Here is a 23,193-nt window from a genome sequence, read left to right as displayed (position 1 = left end):
TATCCTTTGTCTGGGAATGTCCGATCGATGTATTCCCAACCTGAAATCTAATACGCAACAATGCTTTCCCGTGGCCCGCATTCGTTCGCTACGGCCACCCCTTATTCCAGAGACGGCCAGATTACGGTCGATCAACGATAATCGAATTACCTGTGCCTACGAAATATTCTAAATAAGGCGTCCGGCATGGTTTCCTACACGGATAACACTGATCTCTTATGTAAGAACGAACGAAGGGGAGAAAGAGAAACCAAATTTGCAATACCACTGAATTTAGACTGCATAAGGAATCAGACCTATGACAAATTTGATGCAAGAAATCTTATAGCTTTATGAAACATCCAAAAATAATAGGTACATATTTTTTAAGTGCGGTAACTTCAGTGTACAGTATCGAGCATAGTAGGCTTCCCTAGGGAAAATGGAGTCGGAGGAGCATATGGGGAAGGGACGCCATTTTCCCTAGGGAAACCTACCATGCTCGATACTGTACAGAGTGAAACGAACCACCCTCCAAAGCGCCAACTCGATGCAACCACATGCAACTACATATAATCAGGAGCGAACTGGCAATCGACAGTTCAGGAAAATTCCCAGTAAGCCGCTAGGAATTTGGGAGCTAATTAATTATAATGAGATTTTCTGAAACGTATCTACCAGTGTATAGCCTAAGTTTCATCGGTGGCAAGCCAGAAGGCGGCCGCATAGCGCAGCGTGCGCAGCGGGCGCAGACTTCTGGGATTTCGCAAGCGGCACTCTCGCCACTCCGGAGATAAAGAGAAATACCTGAGAAGGTGCAGGTGAGGTAAGGCGCAATGAGGCGGCGAGGGGGAGAGGAGGAGGAGGATAGCTTCTCTAGCTACGACCCAACACAAGAGAGTTGCAAACGAAAGAGGGAGAGAGTAATCGAACGGGAAGAGAGACGACGTAGAGCGTTCAACAGGAGAGAAGGCAGAGAACGGAATATGGGATCACCTAAGGTTAGGGTTCGCGATGCTGCGCCCACGTACCTATTGTCTCTAACTTTCGTGCGCTGCGGGAAAAAGGACGCGAGTTGCCTACGGTGCAACGCGCTGCACCACGTGCATCGTCGACCTCTTCTCGCCCTAGGATGCTCCGATATTCCATTTCCTTGAGAGACGGGGAAATCACCATCGCTCGATTCGACGAATCTCGATAATTTGCATTAGAGGCTTTTACAGAATTTAAAAAAAAATGATATATCTGGTGACTTCATTCTTGATTCAAGTATCTAGAACTGAATATTTATATAAAGTGAGTAATGGCAAAGATATTTTGAAGAAGATCAATCATGAGAAACTTCCTCCAAAACTAAAATTTTTGACGAAGAACCTATGATTATTGATTGATGACTATTAATTGTAATGTTACGAATAGGGGTGTGCGGGTACCCAGGCGTCGGATTGAGTCGGAGCGGGTAATAATTATTGGTACCCGATAAGTGTATCTGCTAAGCAAACCTTTGGGACCCTTACAAGTCATACAGTTAGGCTGGGCTCCTTTTTAGTTGATAATAATAAGAATTTTGGTTTGCAAATTATTTTTGCAACCAGACGAACAGGTTGACAGGTGTGTTGAGCAGATAACGTGTACGAACGAAGATAACACAAATTACATCAGCTGAAGATAGGCAGACTGGAAGGATATTTCGGATTGTCGATTTCATGCTATTATAATCGCTGACCTACTGATGAATCAATCTATCTCTTCTTTCCTTGTTATTGCATCACGGGCTGAGAACTATTAATTATGACGTGTTGCTACGCCATACATCGAACCAGCTGGAATCTGGTTTATAACGTTAGCCATCGTATTTAAAATATCGAATTCGTCACTGGCGCGAGGCAGAATTGATTAAATAATTACACAACAGTTCGATATCTTTTTATATTCGTGCTATTTTAATCTCTCAGAAACGTATGAGACTTCGGGTTTATTAAACCAGTATCACCTTTGCGGGAGGGCAAGATTGGGCCACCTTCTGGGGAGGCGAACACCCAAGGGCGTCTTAAATCTAATTTCAGCTCGAAAATTAGATTTAAGATACCCAATTGTGGGGAGGAGGATGGGATCGATATGGTAAAGCCACCCCTGTATTAAACGTACATTGCAAACAAAATATTTGGTAAATTTGAAATAAATGCTTTGTCAGAAACAACAATGGATGGTAAATGAAGAGAGTGCAAGAAAATATTGGTGACTCTAGCCGGGTGGCGGCCACCAACGTCGTGCACGATTCCTCTCGACGGTTCCCACCTACCGTAGCCGCGCGATCCTCTGCTCTAAACGTATCACAGTTCTTTAACAATCGTCCCGAAGCAACGTGCTTGTAATTAGACACGATATTCGTGTCAAACGCGAGCTCGAAAGACTTTCACGAAAGACGAGAGGGTCAGAGCGTGGCACCGGTGTTTTGCAACTTGTCGCGATCATCCACTTTGATCTAATCAACAAGTGGTTCTTTTATTTTCCAATTATCCACACTCTACCTCACGCGATCATTCTTACACTACTGTATTTTACAAAATTTAATTCAGTACCTTTAGTATTACGCCTTCTTAATTACTATTTTAATCCTACGGATGGTGGACCACGAAGAGAGACCCATTTTTAATTTAATTTTCTTTTTATACGATTAGTAAAGATACGATTAGTTGACATTTAAATATTGCTACAGCTGTGTTACACGATTTGAAGAAATATCAATTGATACGAATTGATCAATGTCGTACACTTTCGGTTTCTTCCTTTCAGTTGGAAATTATCGCGGCTCGATCTTGCGTCTGCCACGAACTCCGCCTATCATTGATAGGCCAGCGTGAATTTAAAGGGGTTCGAAGACTTTTGAAAGTATCATCGGTGACGCTATTCTATGAACCGTTAAGTGGCGAACGCTTATACACGATTGTTCGCCGGTGCTTCGATCCGCCCTCCGTTGTTCGGGCTCGATTCTTTAAACGATCTTATTGTTCGGTTTCGCTCGCGTGTTACTTTTACGAGAGAAAATAATGAACTCAGGCACACGTAGTTGCATCATCGGGGAATACGCTGCTAGCATCGAGTAGAATTTTCTTTATTTTTCTTTTACGGGAATTCGACGGGGTTTCGTAATCGGCGAACGGCAGCTTAATTTCGATTCTTTCGCGGGCGCAGCGTTAGAACGGTTGTTTCCGGGTGTGCTTCGTGCATCGTGGCTGAAATCGCGGGATTCGTGATTCGTGACTGGATTCGCGGTTTGACTCCGTCGGTTATCTGGAATCTAATCAGTTAATTAAGCTTTTAACGGGATGGGCATCGCGCGGTTGAAAGCAAGGACGTCGTTAAGTCGTGAAAGCGGGGAACCGTTCTTAATCTAGATAAAATTATTCCTACCACTCGCGATCTCTCATAATCGTCTTGCGGTGAAACAAATTACGCTTGGCTCCTCTGTGCGCACAAACGCAGATTAAACGGCTGTTGAAAATACTTTCTCGCTTGATATTCGAGCAACAAGTCTGCGAGCAGTCATTTTCAACAGGAGCGAACGAGGACGACAATGAAAAACAGTGGAAATGATAAGATCACGATCGGCTTGAATCAACAGAGTTAAGTGCACTGAAACATGCTACTACTGAAAACATAAATAGTTGTAATATATGTCAAAGCCATGTGTTATTGATACCCGGGACATTTTATGAGTACAAAGAACTTGACTTAGTTTACGAACTTGGGTCTACTTGCAGTTCAATCAGACTAAAAATTTTAGCACCGAATCAAAGAAATTCCTTAAATTTGATTCTCTTATTTCTGACGACACCATCGAAGACAAATAAACGTATACGTACATGCGCTAATGATGCAAAGGGGGTTAAAGGGTTAAAATCCTGAAACCTCAGGTCGTATTAATCCAACAAAATTAATCCTGTCTTTCGCTGATTGCGCAACAAATTTTCTTCGAGCAGGTTCCCATTCATCAAAGCGTAATGATCCGCAGATGGTGCCTTTTCCATCGATCTGCTCCTTACCCCCGATATTCCGTGCTCCTCTCTAATCGTTCACGCAGTAATCGTTTGTGTCCCACTTAACTTGGATAGCGTGGGATAGGCCCTTGGGAGATGATAATTACACGTCGCGGTGCGGGTCGACCTACGGGTATGCCGGCACGACCGTATCGTACCGTACGTTACGACCGTGCACTCTCACCGGTACTCTCTTGTCCTCGCCTCTGTCCCTCTCGCTCTTTTCATTTCTACCAGCTGTTCATCCCGTTCTGGTCCTGGGAGCCAGGGCTTAAGGCGTTCGAAACCGTGCGGTACTCTCTGTACTATCATCGCCGGCCGTTCGTGTCCTCGCCGCGAGTAGTACCGGTAAGAGTATCAGGGGTCGAACGCGCTCTGCACCGGTGCGACCTCCGTATCGCGACTATCGCCGTGCCCTCGCGCGAGTAACGCCACGATTAGCGCGTATAATCGAGGCTCAACGGAAGAACAAACTCTTCCATTACACCTGGCTCTCATTCGGATACACGTTTCTAGGGATAACCGTGGACGAGGACTGCTTTTCCCACGGTATATGTATATGGGCCCAAAATTGGGACTTATTTCTGAAAAGATAGTCTAAAATTTTCGTTTCGTGCGGTCATCATCAGGTTCCCCGAAGCTCTCGTAGATTCTCTAAGTAGGTATACGTGTATGTCACCCATCGCGTGACCATCAGCCAGGCGAGATGGGTTTCGGCGCGATTTTGAGGCTCGTCAGGATTGACAACGACGCCCGGCGTCGTCGCACGGCATCGGCACGGTGAATTGGCTATAATATGATAATAGCAGTAAGGCACTCCCCACGGCAGGTCCTGTCTATATACGTTCGCCTTCGTCTTCGAAGTGAAAGGCGGGCGAGTCGCGGCGAGCACGCTAGTTTATGCCTGCGCTAAACCTATGCCTATGCCTGTGCCTTAGCTATGCCTGAGCTATGCCGGCACGGCACGGTTGCCGCAAGGACCCCGCCGCCCCTCGATGGGTCAGGGGTCGGCTCACCCACTCCCCTCCTGGCCCTTCACCTCCTGTCCTCCATCCTCTTACCTCTCTCAACTCTCGACTCTTACTCTCCGACCATGCTGATCTCTAGTCTTGTCTTTTCGCTCCTCTCCCGTTCGCCTTCTCTCTCCTTCTATGCCACTTTTTTCCCTTCTTCGATACGCGTCTCTGTCTCTGTTCCACCGGTCGAGATGCAGCCTCGTTCGTTCCTGTGGAAAAGAACGGGCCAACAGGATCTAGCCTCGCGGACAGATGCGCGACTAGGTCGCCTCAGACCCACAACCGCAGGATCCATTTCGACGATTATCCTCGACGCATCGACCGGCACGCACCTACTCGAGAAAGTTCCCCCCTTAAACTACCCAGTAGTTATCGATGATATTACAATCGGGCCCGAGTCCACGGATTTTCGCAACTGCTCGACGATTTTTCCTACTCGATCCTGCAGCTGCACGAGATACACCGGGAACGTGTTCGCGGGACGAGCCAGTGCGTCTCTAGCATTCCTCCAACGGCTTACACGATCGTTCGTTATACGATGCATGTCGCCGAGATGCACCCTCGTACACGTGTTCCATACAGGGTACCGTGTGCATTCTTTGTCTTGGAAAGCTTGATGAATTTTCATCACACTTTAACACTGGGAAACTGAATACGTATATTGATTCAAACTTAAGGTACCCCCTGACTTTTGGAAATCTGTGCAACTTCATGAATATCCACTTGCTCACTCGATGCATGCAATGACAATCATCGATGATACGTGGGCTTCGTGTCAGTGGATATATAATAAAGCATAAATATTCGATGTTCGATACAAGCAACGCGGACGAATACTAGGATCAATAGATCAAGGAGAGGAGCACGGAGCGGCTGGATAAGATAGATGGCGTCGGTTCGAGTAAAAGCGCGTTATAACTGCGGGGAATAAATATTGGAGTAGGTACACGGGCGGTATTACCATACAATACGCATACCGCGTAGAGTGATTTCGCGGGCCACGCAAGGGTGCGACGCTCGATGCTGTTGCTCTTAGAGCCGTTTCTGCACACGCTCGGTCTCGTGCCGTCAACTCTCTCTCTTTCTTCGTTTAATCGCCATTAATCACCGCGATCTTCCACCCAGTCCCACGCAAGCAGCCTCGCGAACACGATATCGAAATACCGGAGAATAGCTCTTACCCCGGGAACGAGCTTACCGTGAAACGCCAGTCTCTGTTTCTGTTTAGGCTTTGAAATTCTTCCTCCACGAAGGGAAATTATTTAGCTGCCACCTTTGGTACCGTGTGCACGCTCAATTAGGTCATTTCGTGGACGTAGATCCGCTTAGAGGAATACTTAATTAACATTTGGTTACATCGTTGCTTCTGCATTAATCAAATTTGTATATAATAGGGACGTGTTAACATTGTCACGAAACGTGTCCCGACGTCCCAATGTTATCCTATCTGAATATGTATCTTGTCAAGCGAACGACTGAAAAAAGTGATCGACATAATATCGGGACTATAGAGAAGCTGACGAAATCGCATTTCTCCCTGGTCCATTTGCGACAGCGTACAAGATACCAGATAGAATTGATAGCGAGAGTAAATGGTACTATATCACGATTTTAACACTTTTCTATATCGGAAAGCCAACTGGAGGGACATAAACTTCCTGGTATCGCCCGATAAATCAGAATCTTTTTTTTCTTTTCAAAAGCGTGTCGTTAAGGTGAAAATATTCGATTCATTTTTCATTGTTTCCACGGAGTTTTAGTTCGGTTTGCTGTTCGAAGCAAAAGCAGCAGTTTCTCCTACGCTTCTCATAGCGAGTCCTCGATCGCGGTTCTCTCCTTTTCTCCGGAATTAGGTATCCTCGGCGAACGGTGCACGACCTCGCTGTCCTGCACGTATAGGTCGTTTCACCTGTCACCTGCACAGAAAGAGAGAGGACGATCGCTTCGGGCGACGAAGGAAAGGACGCGCAGACGCCAAGATCGACCGGAATCGGGGTACCTGGATCCTGCTGAACATAATCACCTTCGTGAAAGAAATTCAATTGATGATTCGTTGAGATGAATTTTTAATAGTCATTTACCAATGATAGCGGACGCAGATAGGTAGACAGAGGCGTCGAGGAGGTGTGGCAGTTGTTGAGAAACCGGACCTTGCTGACTTTGGAGTTTTATGATTTTAAAAGTTTGAAACCTTAGAATCTTAGAATTTTAAAAAGGTGCCAAGCTCACCCTCAAATAATCATTCTTTTCCGTATCATTCCAGAGACCTAAACGTGGTATAATGTATTGCAGTCCAACGTACGAGGATGTAAACAATGATTTTCCTATATCTCCGGATCAGACAGATGGATATGTGAACGGTGGTTGATTAACAATCAACTGCTCGAATGAATTTCCCTGCTCGTCCCATTAGATTCTAATCCCTTCGTTTAAAGATTATCTTCCGTCGTAATTAGAGAGGCGAAAGTGGTGGGTACGATCGTCCTCGTAAACGCATAATTACCGCGTGTCTCTGTGTCGGCACGATCAGAAGCCGGTGCACACGAGGAGGAATCTCTTACGATTACTTAATGCAAGTAATTGGCAAGTGCAGCAATAAGTAATATTACTTAACGTAAGTAAATCCGACGGCTGCCGCTTTGAACTATTTGCGACACGAACCTTCGAAACGTTGTTTTATATACGTTAAATCGATAAACGTTGACATGCCGGTTGCGAAACGGTAGACGTTTGCACCGTACAGTCCACTGGTACAGTGGCGTGTACGATATTGCGTGTCGTACTTGTTCAGAGGAAGGGTTATGGTATTTAATCCTTAATCAAATTTGATAGCGATACTGTTAAGTTTCAATTAGAAAAGAATCACATCAAGGTCTGCAATTACTCTAGAAAAATTCTAAGACAATCATGGATCTATAGCGACCGGTAGATAAAGCTTACAGAGACAATGACAAACCGCACGCAGGAGTCACAATGCGGATAGCAGGAAGTAGATACGGAATCTATAAAAAATCCTCAACCCGTTAACTATTCCTGACCAAGGCCAAGCCAAGCTGTTAACGACATCGCAGGCTCGGCCAAGCGTTGCTCGCTACCGCGGTTCGGCATTAGTCATCCGTCAAACGCGATGAAACCCGTATTACGTGCATCCGCGAGTCACCAACAGATCTCATCTTGTCTGTCATCTGCAATCCTCTTCTATTTCACTCCAACGTCTGTTACCATAAACCTACATACATATCTACAATTTCACGCAACCGCTTTAACGGGCTTTCTTGCCCGTTTTCCCCTTGTAGTCCGTACGGCGACCGGTCGCGGATCCTTTTGTTCTCCAGATGATCGAACGCAGGGACGATAGTCTCGAGAGAGGATCGTAAATCAGCGAAATTACACAGTGGCGTAACGGAAACTTAAAGCCTTCCTTCGGTCAAAACTAGCATGTAGACACAACCTAACTTAACTTAGCCTACGGTTTTAACTTGTGAAAGCTTCTGACCTCCCCTTAACCTCCATAGAAAAGCGGACATAAATAATGTAAAAAATGATGACTAAATTTGTCTTACGTAAACAGTTAATAAATCAATAATGATCGGATGTTAATCTTCCTGTCCGGAATGCAAGTACATATTCCGAACGGTGTCGGGTTTCGAAACACCGAACCGAGGAGCCAGTAGAACATCCACGTTACAGAGCGAACAACGCTGGCTTCCTTACCCATTCAGCTTCCAGGATCGGGAAATCGGATCGGTGTTAACGGTACCGAGGCTCGCGTTAACGATAAATCCTCCGCATCCTTGTGATCCAAGATTTTTCCACGGGCAACCGGCAGTTTCTCGGACCGTTGACCCATCTAAACAAGGAGCAGGCTCCTCTTGAATTCTCGTCGTCTACCGATGTCCACCGCGGACATAAACAATCCAGGTACATGCCGTGGAAGATCCTGAACGTTGGTAGATCGAGAGAAGTGTTGTAGTTGGTCGGTGCAGGGAGCCATGCAAAAGACGACACCGAAAAACTATAGGAGAAAGTACCTGTGTGTCTTCGAAGGCTGAAGGGGGACGACCTTCTCGCGATCCTCCGGCATCGTGTCCAACCGCCTCTTTCTCTTTCCTTATCCCCCTCTTCTATACCTCACCGATTCCTTCCTTTCTCTCCCTCTTTGCCGCCCCTTTTCATTACTCTCCTCACCTGACCGTTGCGCACCTAAGCAACCGACGCGTGGTGTTCTAAAATCGCGAAAAAATCAAAATTTCCAATTTTTACGGGGTCGCATCTTCCATCCTCCTGTTGGCGAAGGATGGGACCAGGTGAGTCGAAGAAGGTATAAGCCCATAGGTGACTCCGCGAATGACCTCGTGACTCGACGTCGATTCTCTTTATATGGCGCCATAATCGTGACCGCGCCGGGAAGCTCCTAACTGTGAATAGAAAATTCACGATACGTTGAACGTTAGCTGAAGAGACCGGGAATCGAGATCTGTTGCGGGTTAAAAGCTTCGGGGTCGAGCGCGAAGTCGCTCGGTAGAGGTGACTACGGCCGTAATGAACAATCGATGTCGCGATTTCAATCGGATATTTGTCTTCCAGGATCGTCGAGCGATAGCGTAGGCGGTACGTTTTAAGGACGACTTCCTTCTTCGGGTTTCACCTCGCTTCGATTGACTGGTGTGGGTAAATCTACCGGGAGCACGAGACTACCGGCGTTTAGAAAACTAACCGAAGAACACTTGCAGCTGAATATTTCCAATACGATATTAGGAGGTACTTTTATGAAAAGTTGGTAATTAGGATTTCACTGTGGCCGTTTTCACCACGGTAGTGAAGTTTAAATGAAACCTTTTGAAGATGTCGATGGACTTAATGATTGATAGGAAAGAGCATCAAGGAAGCTGTCATTGATGCATAGAAGGAAGTTAGCAGTACGCATTGATTAGTGTCGATGAAGAGAAACGACAGTTCCTCCAATCATCCTATTCTGTTACAAAATCTAATCACTTCAATGAGGAAGAAAAGCCAAAATAAATTTGTCCTTAATGATCTGGTTACCTGAAGCTCCTAATTAGCAGTGATGTAATTCGGCAGAGACCATGTAAGTAGGTAGATCGGCCCCCTCACAAAATTCCAAAATTCCAAAATCTCTAAGGAACCTGGCCTACCTTGAAAAGAATTCTGATTACGCCGATGTTAAAAAGAAACAAAAGCGTGATTAATTAAATTCGACACTGAGCCATTTGTAAAGATTAGCTCATACAAGATATTATTCAGATTCTAGACCTCGTTTTACTAACGAATTCGAGGCTCATGTCTCTTTCGAGTAGTCGGAGCTGACCAAGGATGGTCTTGGTCTGCGACGCTCTCTCATTAGCATAACAACGCGGAAACGCGGCGGCACGCGGTGGATGCACGCACGAAAGCCTACGTCCCGTCTTCGTAACTCATCCAGGAGGGTTTCTGCGTGCAATCATTGCATTTCGAATCGATCATCGGTGTCGATAGCTCGTAACGTGCCGCGACAACGCGAATAACAGTTGTCTCCTCGCGTCTCGAGGATGTCGAGCGCATCTCGGATTCCCGCGAAGAAAGTACAGCATCCTCGACGAGCCTCGAGCGTCCGAGCTATTCAAATCAGCCATGGACCCTACTCGAATCGTTCACAACGTTATCTCATCAGCATTCAACAGGAAAAACAACATTTTTCAATCACTTGTTGGGTTCCTTTTTTAATGAATCATGACCCGGATCGAGGCGACGAATTAAAGAGGCATTTCGCGGTTACCTTGCAATTAAATCATCCTCTATAAAAGTGAGGCTGAAGAAGCGGGACGAAGGAGGCGGGGTTGAAATAAAAATGAAAAGAAACGGACAGATGGTCGCGTGGAGAAAGAGAGAAAAGGAGTGGGCGCAGGAGAGACGACGAATACATTACGTACGGAGGAGAGAGTCGTTTCGAATCGTGTGCCGGGTCTCGATCGTCCTCCTCCGTGAAGCCGACCGCTCGCTTTCCCTTTCACACGCGGCGCTAATCGCCCATCGTTCTCTGATCTATCAGGTGGGAGGAGGAGAGAGAAAGAGAAACGGGACCAGACGAAGAGGAGAGATAAACGGGCCAGGGGGGAGGAAGAGAGAGACGGACAGACAGGAAGAGCAGGAGACATAGAGGAAAAGAAACAGGTAGACGGAGAGAAGACACCTGAGGAGCATCCTGGTCCGAAGAGACGACAGCGAACGACAGGGTTTTGGAAGCGAAAAAGAAAAAGACTACCGTGTATATCCTTCCCTGGATACGTGTAACTTTCTTCCTCCAACGGTCCTCGAGTATTGTGTCCGACGAATTTATGTAGGCACCGTACAGAGAAATCGAAATAAATTGCGGGTAAAGAGGATCGAGCTGAGGCCCGATCGCAAATTGCGAGATGATTTTAATTGGGGAAATTTTGAATCACTCTGACGCACGATAACGTAGGCGTTATTTTCAATTACTTGAAGCCTTCGCAAACAGGTTGATATGTGAACGTGTTTGCAGAACATATGGAGAAGATTTTTGATTAAAAATTAGATAAGCAGTCGAAGCGAGATTTGGGTTCGATCAGGCAAATAAATGGAAAGTTTCAGCAGAATTCTGAAACTTTCGGTTTTAGCAGGAAACATTTGAAATTTCGAAAATAGAAATGGGAATGCGAAATTATCTAAACTTTATTTTGGGGGCACAGAATTATTAATTTTGATCGATTTTAATTGTACAGAATCCAAAAAAATGCAAATTTTAATTTTACTTTGGATAAAAGTGTATGCACTGCATTCCTAAAGTTAGAAATTACATTTTTTAATTCTACTCATCAAAAGCTATTAAATGGTAAATGAAAAGATGAACGATTTTGTGTTCCCTAAAGTAAAGTTAATCCAAGGATCAATTGTTACCCCAAATTTTCAACGGTTTCCCTGCAGCGTTTTCCTCGGCGATTCGAGCAGCCGCTCGAGTTGCGTGTATTATACACACAATGCTCCACGTGCGGTTCCGTTAAAAGGCTGCCCGCCCACGCGGTTTGTCGCACGCTCGAAACGACGCCGAGGAAATATCAGAGTCCCGGTGAAAATGAAAGTACCGCGGCTGACTGCGTTAACCCATTATTGACCGGCGATCAGCAGCACCGTTCGACGTGCTGCTTTATTAGCATTTTCATTCACGGGCAAACAAGGATAGACGGAATTAAACGTCGATTTACGAGCAAGGGGGAGGGAACCTCGTGGAAAAATTACAAGGATAACAAGTATACGTTTGTGCGTGTATTATAGTTTAACGGGACGCGTGTAGCGCTACCGATTGCTGATTGAAAAAAAAAAAGAAAAAGAACGCTCACGTGTCGATTGAATTGTGGAGTGCAACCGGTAACGGTGCAACGACTCACTATTTCTTCGTTCCAGCTAAACGCTGTCTTAGGAAGTCCATCGAGCATGCAATTAAATGCATTTTTCCCTGCTTCCAAATGGTAATTAGATCGATTATTTCGCGCGACAATCGGACAATTGTATCCACCTTACTCTTGATACTATTCACAGGGCATACACACCTGGGAAGCATAGAAACAGTTCTATCTTTATCAATTTTTCAGGAACAAAGTGGAAGATTTTTTTTAATTTCTTTCTGGCGATATTAAAGAGCAGACAAAATTTCGTACAGAGAGATAATAAAAAATATTCATCTTATAATTAATTTTAGAAGGTTCCATCTTTTTTTGCCACGCTTATAGGCATCTTTAGAGGGGACCATTTTATAGCGAATTGCTGTAATAAAAATTCAAATGCGACATTATGCAACAGTTGGATGACGGAACAGTTCATCCGCCTTTGAGATACGATTTCTTCGAATCGAACGTATCATAAACAATAATTATACCACCAGTTGCATCTTACCTGTAAGAAAAACATACCTCGACCGCGATGATGAGTTCTTCCTTCCTTTTTATTATCCCCAATCTTTGAAAGGTGAACGTTCACGTTTCATAAATAGTGTACAAACGTGCGTAAACTTTGGTTGCACGAATATCCGCAGGACACTCTCCTTTCGTCGTGTAACCCGACGTGTGTACAGTTGCGTAATACCGCCTGTATAAACCTCTCACCCTCGCCTGCTTCTTCCTGACTACGGTAGAGGAGAACCCATAACAGCAACCGGTTCCTCCTTCTCCTTGTTTGTCCTTTTTTTTCCACAACTCCTTCTCCGTTCACATCCTTCGTTACCTGAAGAGAACTGCTCGCGAAATTCGTTCTCGAGGCTGAGCGATGCATGTTTCGCGATCATCCTTGAAACAGCGACAGTTAATGGTGAAATTTATCTTTCGACTGGTAGCCCGCGAGGTCAAGATGAGCCACCTTGTTCTTTCGACAATTCTGATCGATTAATTTTCGAAACAATTTCGACGCTTCAGTTTCTTGTCGCACTAATTAAAGGGTGGAATGTTTACCCCTTTCTGGCTTGGATTTTTGGATGTTGAAAAAAATATTCTTTTGGTACAAAATATCGTTCATAATTGTCATAAGAACTCCTTTGCAAAATTGAAACGAGTTTTCATCTTAGGGGGACCGATTGCTGCTAGAGGGATCGAAAGGGTTAAACGAATATCTGACACGCTTTCTAGGAAGAATTGGATAAATATTGGTCCATTATTTAATAATCGATCGGTAGAAATAATATCCTGTGATTAATGTACACCTTCGAACAGACGAGGAGATTCGAATGGAAACAAATTAATTACACGGTTGAAGATTTAAGATTAGATAACGTTTAAGTAATTGCGTTCTTTTGAAAAGTCCGCTGGGGCAATTCAAAAGTGCACGCCGAGTTTCAATAGAAAGTTCAATAAAATATGTCCCATCCACTTTATTAATTGAGGCCAAATTGATCCAACAGAGATTACGTAACACGCATTTCACCCCAACCGGTCGAGGGGTTAATACGTAACGCGGTGAATCTTTATTCATTGTAACACTACGCAGTTGCATTATAATCGTGAAATGTAAAATTCAACAAGAAGGCTCGTTGTTAGAAAGCTAGGAAGTCTTTGCAAGATTTACACGGGACAAATCATCGAATCGCATTTGAATGTTCGCATGGAAACGGGCTCCTCTTTCGAAGGAAGTTTATCACGGACAACTTTCTAAAAATGAAAATAAAAAGAAATAATCAAAAATCGCTAGCCAGTCCTTCAAAATCTCCTTGGATCGAGAGGCAGGATTCGAAGATGACCACGTGCAAACTAGAAGTAAGCTGGATTTTCAAAGAGCACGCCGTTAACCCGTCGGCTGCGTTTTACGCAACGATCGATTACCTGAATCCTTAAACGGGGAAAAAAATATTAATTGATCTCTCTGCGATTCCATCGTAACGGGAAGTCTATGGACGAGAGTGAAAAGCGATATCCATGGAGGGATGCGACGAGAGAGTGGTTCACTGGCATCCAAGCTTTTCCACCGAGAGCGCATTACACGGGAGAAAGGTCATCCCGCAATCTAATAAAAAATTATCCGCCGTATTGCTCCGTTATACGGTACAATGATCTTCAGCGGCACAAAGCGGTGGCTAATTAAAGAAAATGAGTAAATAATTCGTGTCGATGAAAACAAGCCATCGGAGAAGAAATCGTCCGGTGATTGTCATAACTAGAAAACTACCCCTAAAATATTTTTCAAGCAAGAATTAACCAATGAAAGAGTTGCATATAGTGGAAGAACAATTTTTAAAGGAACAGTGTCAAATTAGGAAATGGAAGTAATATGAAAATTGGGTCTCCCCCCATGGTCCGCCGTCCAAGGGATAAGGATAAAACCAAGCCAGACGGTGCATATTCATGAATGATTGAATATCTGCTTCCTCGATTTCCTTAATCCTTGAAGAGTCCTAAATCTACTACATATCACCGGCATGTCACCAGAGCATGCCGAGGCAAACAACTTTTTCGCTGGTAACCGAAACTCGTCGGATGTTCTCGCTATCTCGTGACAGCGGTCGTTTTGATAGTCGCGACAACCTTCGCCCACGATGTCTTCACAGGAAGATTCCGGCTTAGGTATCGATCGACCTTACCCTCGCCGGACTATCCTAGATCAGCGCATCGCTCCTGCCAATCCAGAAACTTGAAATTTCACCAACTACAAATTGTTATCTCTCGATTAATCGCGACAACGCATTAAAACGATGGCATTTCGAAATACTCAATTACGGTCAGTCTTCACCGAGGACACTGTTCACTTAACCTTGCACAAGCTGGCGAATTGAATTCGGCTATCTTTTCTGACTGTAAAAAATGGTAAAGAAGCAGCTACCTGTTCTTTTTTTAACGATGGAAATTCCAGGTAAAAGATCTCGTCGATTAAAGATTCAACACTGAATAATGGAACAGCCTGTTCCTCGTCGATACACGCCAGTGTTTAACGTGTATCCGAGTTGTAGGGAACTGCCTAGTTGCGGCTGAATTGTCGGCAAAGAGTTCGCCTGGTTTACGAACCGATCGAACGACCTTATCCTTCTCTCTTGCCTCTTCCAGATCATTGCTCGTTTCACAGGTGGCCGACACGATACTGGCGTGTTTCGTCACGTGTCGAAGCGAGCTCGTCTTACGGGTGATTAACTGGGGCGACGTCGACTCATGCTCACGCCTCCGCTCCGGCACGCGTGCACCAGTCACCAGGTCCGCCTGTCGGTGGCAAGAGGGACGGGGCTGCTGGAGGCGGAGGGGGCTGGCGGGGTAGCTCGAGTGATGCATGAATGAAGGTTGCAGAGGTGGTGGAGTCGAGAACGGAAGAGAGGCAGAACGACATCCCTCGACACAAGTGTCTCATCTTTTTCCGTTACGTCGTTCTTCCATTCTATCCGTCCTTCTTTTCATCCCTCCGTCGCTTTGTCCTTGTCTGACCCACTTGCATCTCCCTCTGTCCGTCGGTGACCCACGCGCATGTACGGGGATTACGATGGCGCAACCAGTACACGATGACGTAGTTGTGTTACAGTTCCAGGAGATGCGAGTTAATTAGCATTATTTCCAGATCGATTGCTCATCGAGTAGCCGAGGATTTCCGCGTTCGCTTGATCACGCATCTGTGCGTCAATCCGGTTGGTCCGTTGACGGACGAGCATTCGATTGACAAGCGGGAATGAATAATTGCGAGTCCTATCTCCTCGGATAATTGAGCAGCGTTTACGTAGCGAGAAACACATAGTATGGTTAATCATGATTTATCTGAGAACGGGGACGAGTTTCGTTTAAGATGATACTCGTCTCTGATTGGAAGCAGAAAGTCCCATCAGGATGATGAATTGCGTGGGAAAGGAAGAGACGGTGCTGTAAATGTACACGTAGCCGTGTGCAACTGAACGGTGGTTCAGGCAGGTTACAAAACCGTAAGCAATTTATAGGGATTCATAGGGGATTCTAGCTTATCACCCTTTAGTTAAAAAACTATACCGCGCAGAAGTTGTTATGCCCCAACAGTATCGGCGACTGCACTTCGGGGATGCTCGTCGCAATCAGCCAAGAGCCACCTGTTCCGTTACGTCATCGAACTACTTCAATGATTCATCCATCAGGCATCAATCGAAATATCAGACGCCGAAAGAGGGGGGTTAACAAACGACATAACCCGACCAACTTTATTTCCATCCATCACTCTGCAGAATCCCATTTTATCCACGCTTCATCGATAATTCAAAAGCGGTTATCGGTGTCAGCCAGTGGCTCATCGCCATCGGTAGATTTCGCGAAACGAACGGAAGCGAGCCAAGAAAGAGGCGGGTGTTGAAGAGAGAAATCGGTAGAGATGAAAATAAACTCGAAGAGCGATAAAGATAGTTCGGAAAGGACAGAAACGTTCGAAAAACAGTGATTGCCGTTTTCCTTGTGGAAGCATTATGCTGCGTCCATACTCCTGTTTCTGAGCAATGTGTGCCAATTGTTTGGACCCACTTTTTGCGATACTACCATGGATGCGGCATAACAGGCACTGATAGTGGTCCAAAAGTACCATCCTGGCTGCGGCTTAAGGGAAAGCAAATGTGGCCCAAGAATAGCAACGCGGATGCGGCATAAGAGGCAGCGACAGTAGTCCACTGCCGCATGCAGCATACACTCCTCGCTTACGAAGCAATGCATCAGAGGAGCTATTCGCGAGTGTAGGATAAATGGCAGTGTGGACATGGCCTAAGAAGAAAGCAACGGTGGTCCGCGTGCCGCCGTTGTTGGGTCGGGTCGGGTTGGTTTGGATCGAGCGATACGCGGGGTTGGTTAGCCGGGATGGAGGGAGTCGGGTGGATCGGTAGGTGGTGTGTTGACGTCACTGTAGCGGCATCGTCAGTCGCGTGGGCCAATAGCGACGCTTACTCGGAGCCAGGTCCATCGATCCGACGGCTGCTGTCGTGTGTATCCCCGGGTTATGACGTCCGTGGGTGACGTCATCGTTAGCGCCGTTCGCCGTTCTCCGCCGCCGCCACCGCCGTCGCTACACACGCTACGGTTTTAATATAGCGGAGGAACGCGCGCGATCCGGACTCAGTTACGCGGCGGCCGGCCACCCGTGCGAGAGCGTATCGCTTTCTTGCAAAACGTGTCCGTGCTGTTTTCTTTCTTCACTCTCTCTTTCTTATCTCCGAGCCTTATTATTCTCTTTGCTCTATCTTTCTCAGCTCTCTTCTTCCAGTAACGCACGTTCGTCGTATGTAAAAAGGAGAAAAGGAAAATATAGAGTCCGGTGTCAGCGTTCTCGTTTCACCGTACTCCTCCTGTGCAAGTCGATCGGTAAACGTGAAACGCGTATCAAGTGAGAATTAAAAAAAAGCGGGGGATTACACACGCAAAGCCAGGAAGAAAAGGTGTTGCAGCCAAGGACGTTTGTGTTTGAGTTTCGCGTGACCAACTTGAAGAGAGGGAGAGGCGCAACTGGCACGTTCGAACGCGCGTGGTTTCCGCGTGCGGGACTCTTGCGGTGTGTCTCGTGCTACGTTCCCGGCAGCTTCCCGCTGAAATCGTCATCTTTAAACCGCAAAGACGAAACCGCGGGAAACAGTCTGACTTCGTAATCGAACAGGTGGACATTGTGCAGCGATCGATGCTGAAGTATTCGACGATATATCTGGAGAACATCGCGACGGTAACAGTGCAAACGATGTCGCCCGTTGTGACGGAGGAACGATAATCTGGACGATCGTGAAGGACATAATACGGAATTCTGCATGCGAGTACCCTGGACAGAAGTGTTCGGGCCGTTCGGTGGAGCGCTCACCTCCGATAACGTAGTCCGGAAGGATCCGTCTAGCCCGACGACCACGCAGACAGGTTGGTGATACACGTGTGTCATCACTGTTTTCTTGATCCATGTGTTGTGGGTGAGTTGTGTGTGTGCTGCTTGCGGCTGGATCACGTAGAGCACGAGTACTTGTTCCGTTTCATGTCCCGCTTCTCATTTTCATTCGCGTCTGTAATCACACCGATCGTCGAGGAATTTCCACGTTCCGTTCGCCGGGTACCGTTTGCGAACCGTGAGAATCATCGTGCCATCGATTTTCGTCGACACGATCCTCTCGATATTCGTATTCCACTTTCACTTTCATTCATCGTTCATCGCCTCTCTTCTCGTACCTCGATAATCGCAGAACTAAATAGAAACTGCCTTTAACCATCGCATCGTTGACACGAGAATAATCAAATCGATGATTCGGTTCCTTGATTCGTGTTAAGGTCAAATTCGGACCCCTGACCCACGTGTAACTTTTCGACACTCGCTTTTCTACGAGTAGCCTTCCGATCGAGCACGTGCGCGCGTGCGCCGCGTACGAAGAGGCGAGAAGCTGGCCGAGGAAGGTGTCAAAGGTAGAAGGAAAAAGTGCGAGATCGTTGGTACCGTAGGATGGTCGCGATCGACGCGGCCATCGATCGTCCGCACCCCGGGTACATTTAAGAGACGCTGTTCGGTGAATGAAACGTGTAAAAAGGAGGCGCGATAGTGCTGATCGTACGTGCGATGCGTACCGTGGAGGATACAGCCACGGAAGCAGCCACCGTTCGTGCTGCGACCACCCATCAGCGCACCGCAACTGGCCGCCATCTAATCGACGATCATGATCACGATCAACGAGATCGATCGACGACGATCCATTTACCGACTACACCGTACCACCAGGTCACCATCGCGGCGGACACCAACAACAATCATGATCATCATCGGAACTTCGAGCACCAAGGGGTGCAACGCCACGATCACTGGAATAAGTGTAAGTCGATAGTCAAACAAACAGAACGAAAGACCTTGGGACCGTCCTACGTTTAGTTTATCCTCCTCCACGAAGGAAGGTTGATGACTGACGGACTGTGGTTGAAAGGTGGTGGTGGTGGTGGTGATGGGCGCATCGATGACGATCATTGATTACGAAGATGGATCGACGAGAAGAATATTTCTAAATTGCTTTCTGAAGAATCCTTCTTCGATATTTCTTTTCAAGTAAATTGTTTCCAATCATTTCACCTACCTCTCCGCAGTCAACAGGAATTAAATGGCGAAGCGAAAGACGATTGAAACTAACGAAAACTTCGATGTTCATTCATAACTATTTCTTTATTTTGATCACCACCATCATCATCCTCCATCTTCCAAATCCTTCCATTTTACGAGGACAACGGTGGCGCGGATCTACCGACTGACTCTAAGTTCGATCGGTTATAGCTGACGAGCCTAGAAGTACTTTTTACAGGTGTAATTGGCACGTTAAGGTAAATATAGTCTGGCAGTCGGCCGAGTGCAAGACAGGCGTTTCTTTTCCGCGTACATACTTGGCCCGCACGAGACCTGGCCGCGCAGGAAAGAAGAGAGCGCAAGAACGAACAAATATAACCGCGCGTGGAGCGTGGTGCAGGTGCGGTCACCGCGCCGCGGGTAACGCTGCATTGTGCTCGAGCGGTGGTTGAATCGCGCAAAACCGATTGTCAGGTACGCGAGAGTAACGGCCCTGACAATGTAAGGTAAATCAATGCTTACGACTTCCGAGCGTTAAACGCGATTACCCGTTTCGAAGTTCACCCTCCCTCGGTAATAGGTCCGGTTACGAGCATGTAATTGCGATATATGTACGCAAGTTTCACAAGGCTAGGGAAAAATAACCGCGACAGCGAGTAGGGAGAACGTTTGATAAACATATCGATCGAGGAATCTAATCAGTCGAGGTGACAGCTTCTCGTTCCATGATAAAGCGAGACGACGGGGCTTTCGAGAACGGTTTACTCCATGGAATAATCGTTGCTTTAACGCATAAAGCCTGCGACACGTGTCGTTGCAACAGTGTACGTTAATAGGCCTCGAGTATAAACGCGAGTGGTCGGCTCGCTGCTGCTGTTGCTTCAGCGTGCAAGTAGTTAAGCGCAATCAGACTCAGACATTAGCGAGACGCGCATCGGAGGCCGTCTGAGCTGGCACGTCTCTAACTACTTAATTCTTTTTAAACACGCGTACGCGCGCTCCTACTTTCCTTCTCTGACTCGATCCGTGCGCGCTATAATTATAATTATTCAGAATGGAATCTTTGTTTCTTTTTAAATTTATTTTCTTTCAATTTTTGGAATTTAATTAAATTTGCAATGCCGATCTCGGATGACCCAGCGACATTCGTATTGATCAATCAATTAACTGGCAAGTAAATACATTTTATTAAATGTAATTTAATTTATTACGAATAATTATCACGTTCGTTAATGTATAATACGAAAACGGCGACCATTGAGGTCTTTTTTAGTCTCAATCTTCTTCGATTGAACGATGAATTAATTATTACTCGTTTGGAAGGGGAAATGTATTATGTTCATCCACGAAGGAAACGATCGAAGTAATCGAAAGGAATAGACAGATGACGCAGAAGAAAGTAATCCAGATCGTTCGTGGAACCATCAAATTGGATAGTATTTTGACGGCGAGTGCCCGTGGAACGGCAGAGCTTCCTAGAGGCCAATTGCATTGTTTTACTGGGCAAACTAAATATACGTGCGAGGCGGGCGATCCGTGGCTGCTTGGCTGGGACACAAAGGGGATTAAAGAGACGGCGAATGCATCGGGCATCACGTGCCGTTACACTTTTCACGTTTTCGGCGTGCTAGGACGATGAACGACCGACGATTCATCCGAGAGAGCGATGTTTCTATATCTATGACTCGAAAATGCAATTTGTTAGACGTGGCGGGTGGGGTAATTACTCGAGGGCTTGAATTTTCTTCGTGTTAGAAATATCTAACCATAAGACAAAAGACGCTTACAACCATAGCCAGGGCATCGACACTGAAAGTTTCCGTCGAAGAAGTTAGACGATGACAAGTAGCTGCTCGATTCCGGTGATAAGTTTTTCATGAGCTTGCGGCTAGCGGGGCGGCAATAGGCCCTTGTTTCCGGGCACGCGATCAGGAAGCGACCGGAAGCGGAGGTGTAGTAACGAGGATGGAAAGACACGGCACCCCAGGTCCCGTCGATTCATATTGCATAAATGCTATGCCGCTTCTTCAATTATGTAATCGTTCCTTCGGCGCGATTCGTGCAAAATACGAGACTTTCATCGAGCTCGGCCAACACGTTTCCACCGGTTCGTGGGAAGGAAAGAGGCAACCGGCGATAATTATAATTAATCGATACCGATACTCGTCGATAAACATCGATCGTTAACCGTACGGTAATTTCCTCGTTGCGTAACAACGAATTACTCGTACGCAAATAGGGGAAAAATGAAAAAATACGGACGAGCATTTTCGAACGGCAAAACGGTCAATAATCGGTAAGAAAATATCATTGTCACGACGGTTTTCTCCTCTCTCGTCGAGCAAGAGAAGCTGATTACCTCGACAGAGAACGTGTTCTCCTGTGAGAAAGAGAGATTACTCGAGCTCTGAGTAATGAGATTGTGACTCGCATAATGACTGTAGGATCGATAAGTGACGTTGATGCATATGAACGCGCGTGCCAACGGTGAAAGGGTCAGTAGTCAGACGGTGGCGCTATAAATACCGGGAGGACTCGATTCGTTGTGTTTTAGCACGCTTGATTAACAGTAGCTCGATAATGATCGCGGCTTCGAAAGACAGGCAAAGAAACGAAAGAAAAGCGGTGAACAAAGCGGAGAGAGGTGGAAAAAATAAAGACGGAGACGGAATGAAGATAAAAAAAAAAAAAAGGATAATTACCAACGGCGTATGCAACGCGTGTAACGTTCAACGGTGGTGGCCGCATGCTCGACAGGTTTATGGTAATTCGGGCGAACCGAGCAAAAAGTGTGTAACGCGACCGGCTGACGCACGGCCTTGTTTCACCTGAAATAGATTTCACCGCGCGGAAGCGTATTCCGCGCGAGTTTTCACGCCGCTCGGTAATTTCTCGCTGCTGTTTACCGATCGATCGCCGAATCGGTGCAATCAATTCATTCGTCCCCTGCTTTCTCTATAGAAAAATTTCGGTGCGAGTCCAACACCCGAGTTGCTATTCGGCTCCCGAAATTACAGGTACCAGTACACCCCTGCTCTATTTTCTTCAACTACAAACCTTGACTGCAGAGGCAAAGAAAGGTGTCTTGAAATCAAACGAACCGTAATTTGCATAGTCTAGTATTTCTCGAATCGATTAAGCAAACGAGAAGCCAGATGGTCGTGAAAGAATATCCAACGACTAGGAAAGTTGCACGAGTATTCCCTCGCGATGGCTGGTTCATTCAAACTTGACGCACGACACTGGTTTCGCGCGCAAGCTCCGTGGCGTCGCGACGCTACCGTTCCGTCCATCTCTCTTCCACCCTTTGCTCCGTTAAACACTGACGTCACTACGCCGCCCCCGTCCGTCATCGACCGACCGACGGCATAACGACGTCACGCGTACCGCCAAGGACGACGCTATTTCGGGCGTTATGCATCGCCGTCCTCGTCGTCGTCTTCGCCACCTCCTTCGACGTTCTCGTTGTCGTCGTTGGCGACCGATGCCGTCGATATCGTTTCGCTCGCCCTTTCAGTTCCACCACGAGATTTCCTCTTTCCGCGTCACCGCACCGTTCGCGCGGAATCACGCTGCCCCGCATTTTCCTTACCCTCCGCTCGAAACGATGACGCAGTGAACGCGTTTAAACGCCGGTGCCGGTTCCAAGAAGTTTCGAGTGT

General features: G+C 46.4%; 1 protein-coding gene across 3 annotated transcripts in view; it reads left to right on the top strand.

The window, feature by feature from the left end:
* Positions 1-17,566: 17,566 nt before the first annotated feature.
* The window catches only part of LOC114878991 (nuclear receptor subfamily 4 group A member 2), a 34,175-nt gene continuing 28,548 nt past the window's right edge, over positions 17,567-23,193 (top strand). Inside the window, exons 1-2 of one of the 3 annotated variants that reach the window (XM_029193431.2) lie at positions 18,317-18,357; positions 18,760-19,292. In XM_029193431.2, the coding sequence (XP_029049264.1) occupies positions 19,043-19,292 (250 nt within the window). In that variant the 5' untranslated portion in view covers positions 18,317-18,357; positions 18,760-19,042. Of the gene's footprint in view, positions 18,358-18,759; positions 19,293-23,193 lie in introns of all 3 variants that reach the window. The other 2 variants (XM_029193430.2, XM_029193432.2) reach the window with 2 other exon arrangements.

Source organism: Osmia bicornis, chromosome 14 (assembly GCF_907164935.1).
Source record: "Osmia bicornis bicornis chromosome 14, iOsmBic2.1, whole genome shotgun sequence".
In the NCBI taxonomy this organism is placed as follows: domain Eukaryota; kingdom Metazoa; phylum Arthropoda; class Insecta; order Hymenoptera; family Megachilidae; genus Osmia; species Osmia bicornis.
This window is presented reverse-complemented; position numbering and strand designations above follow the sequence as displayed.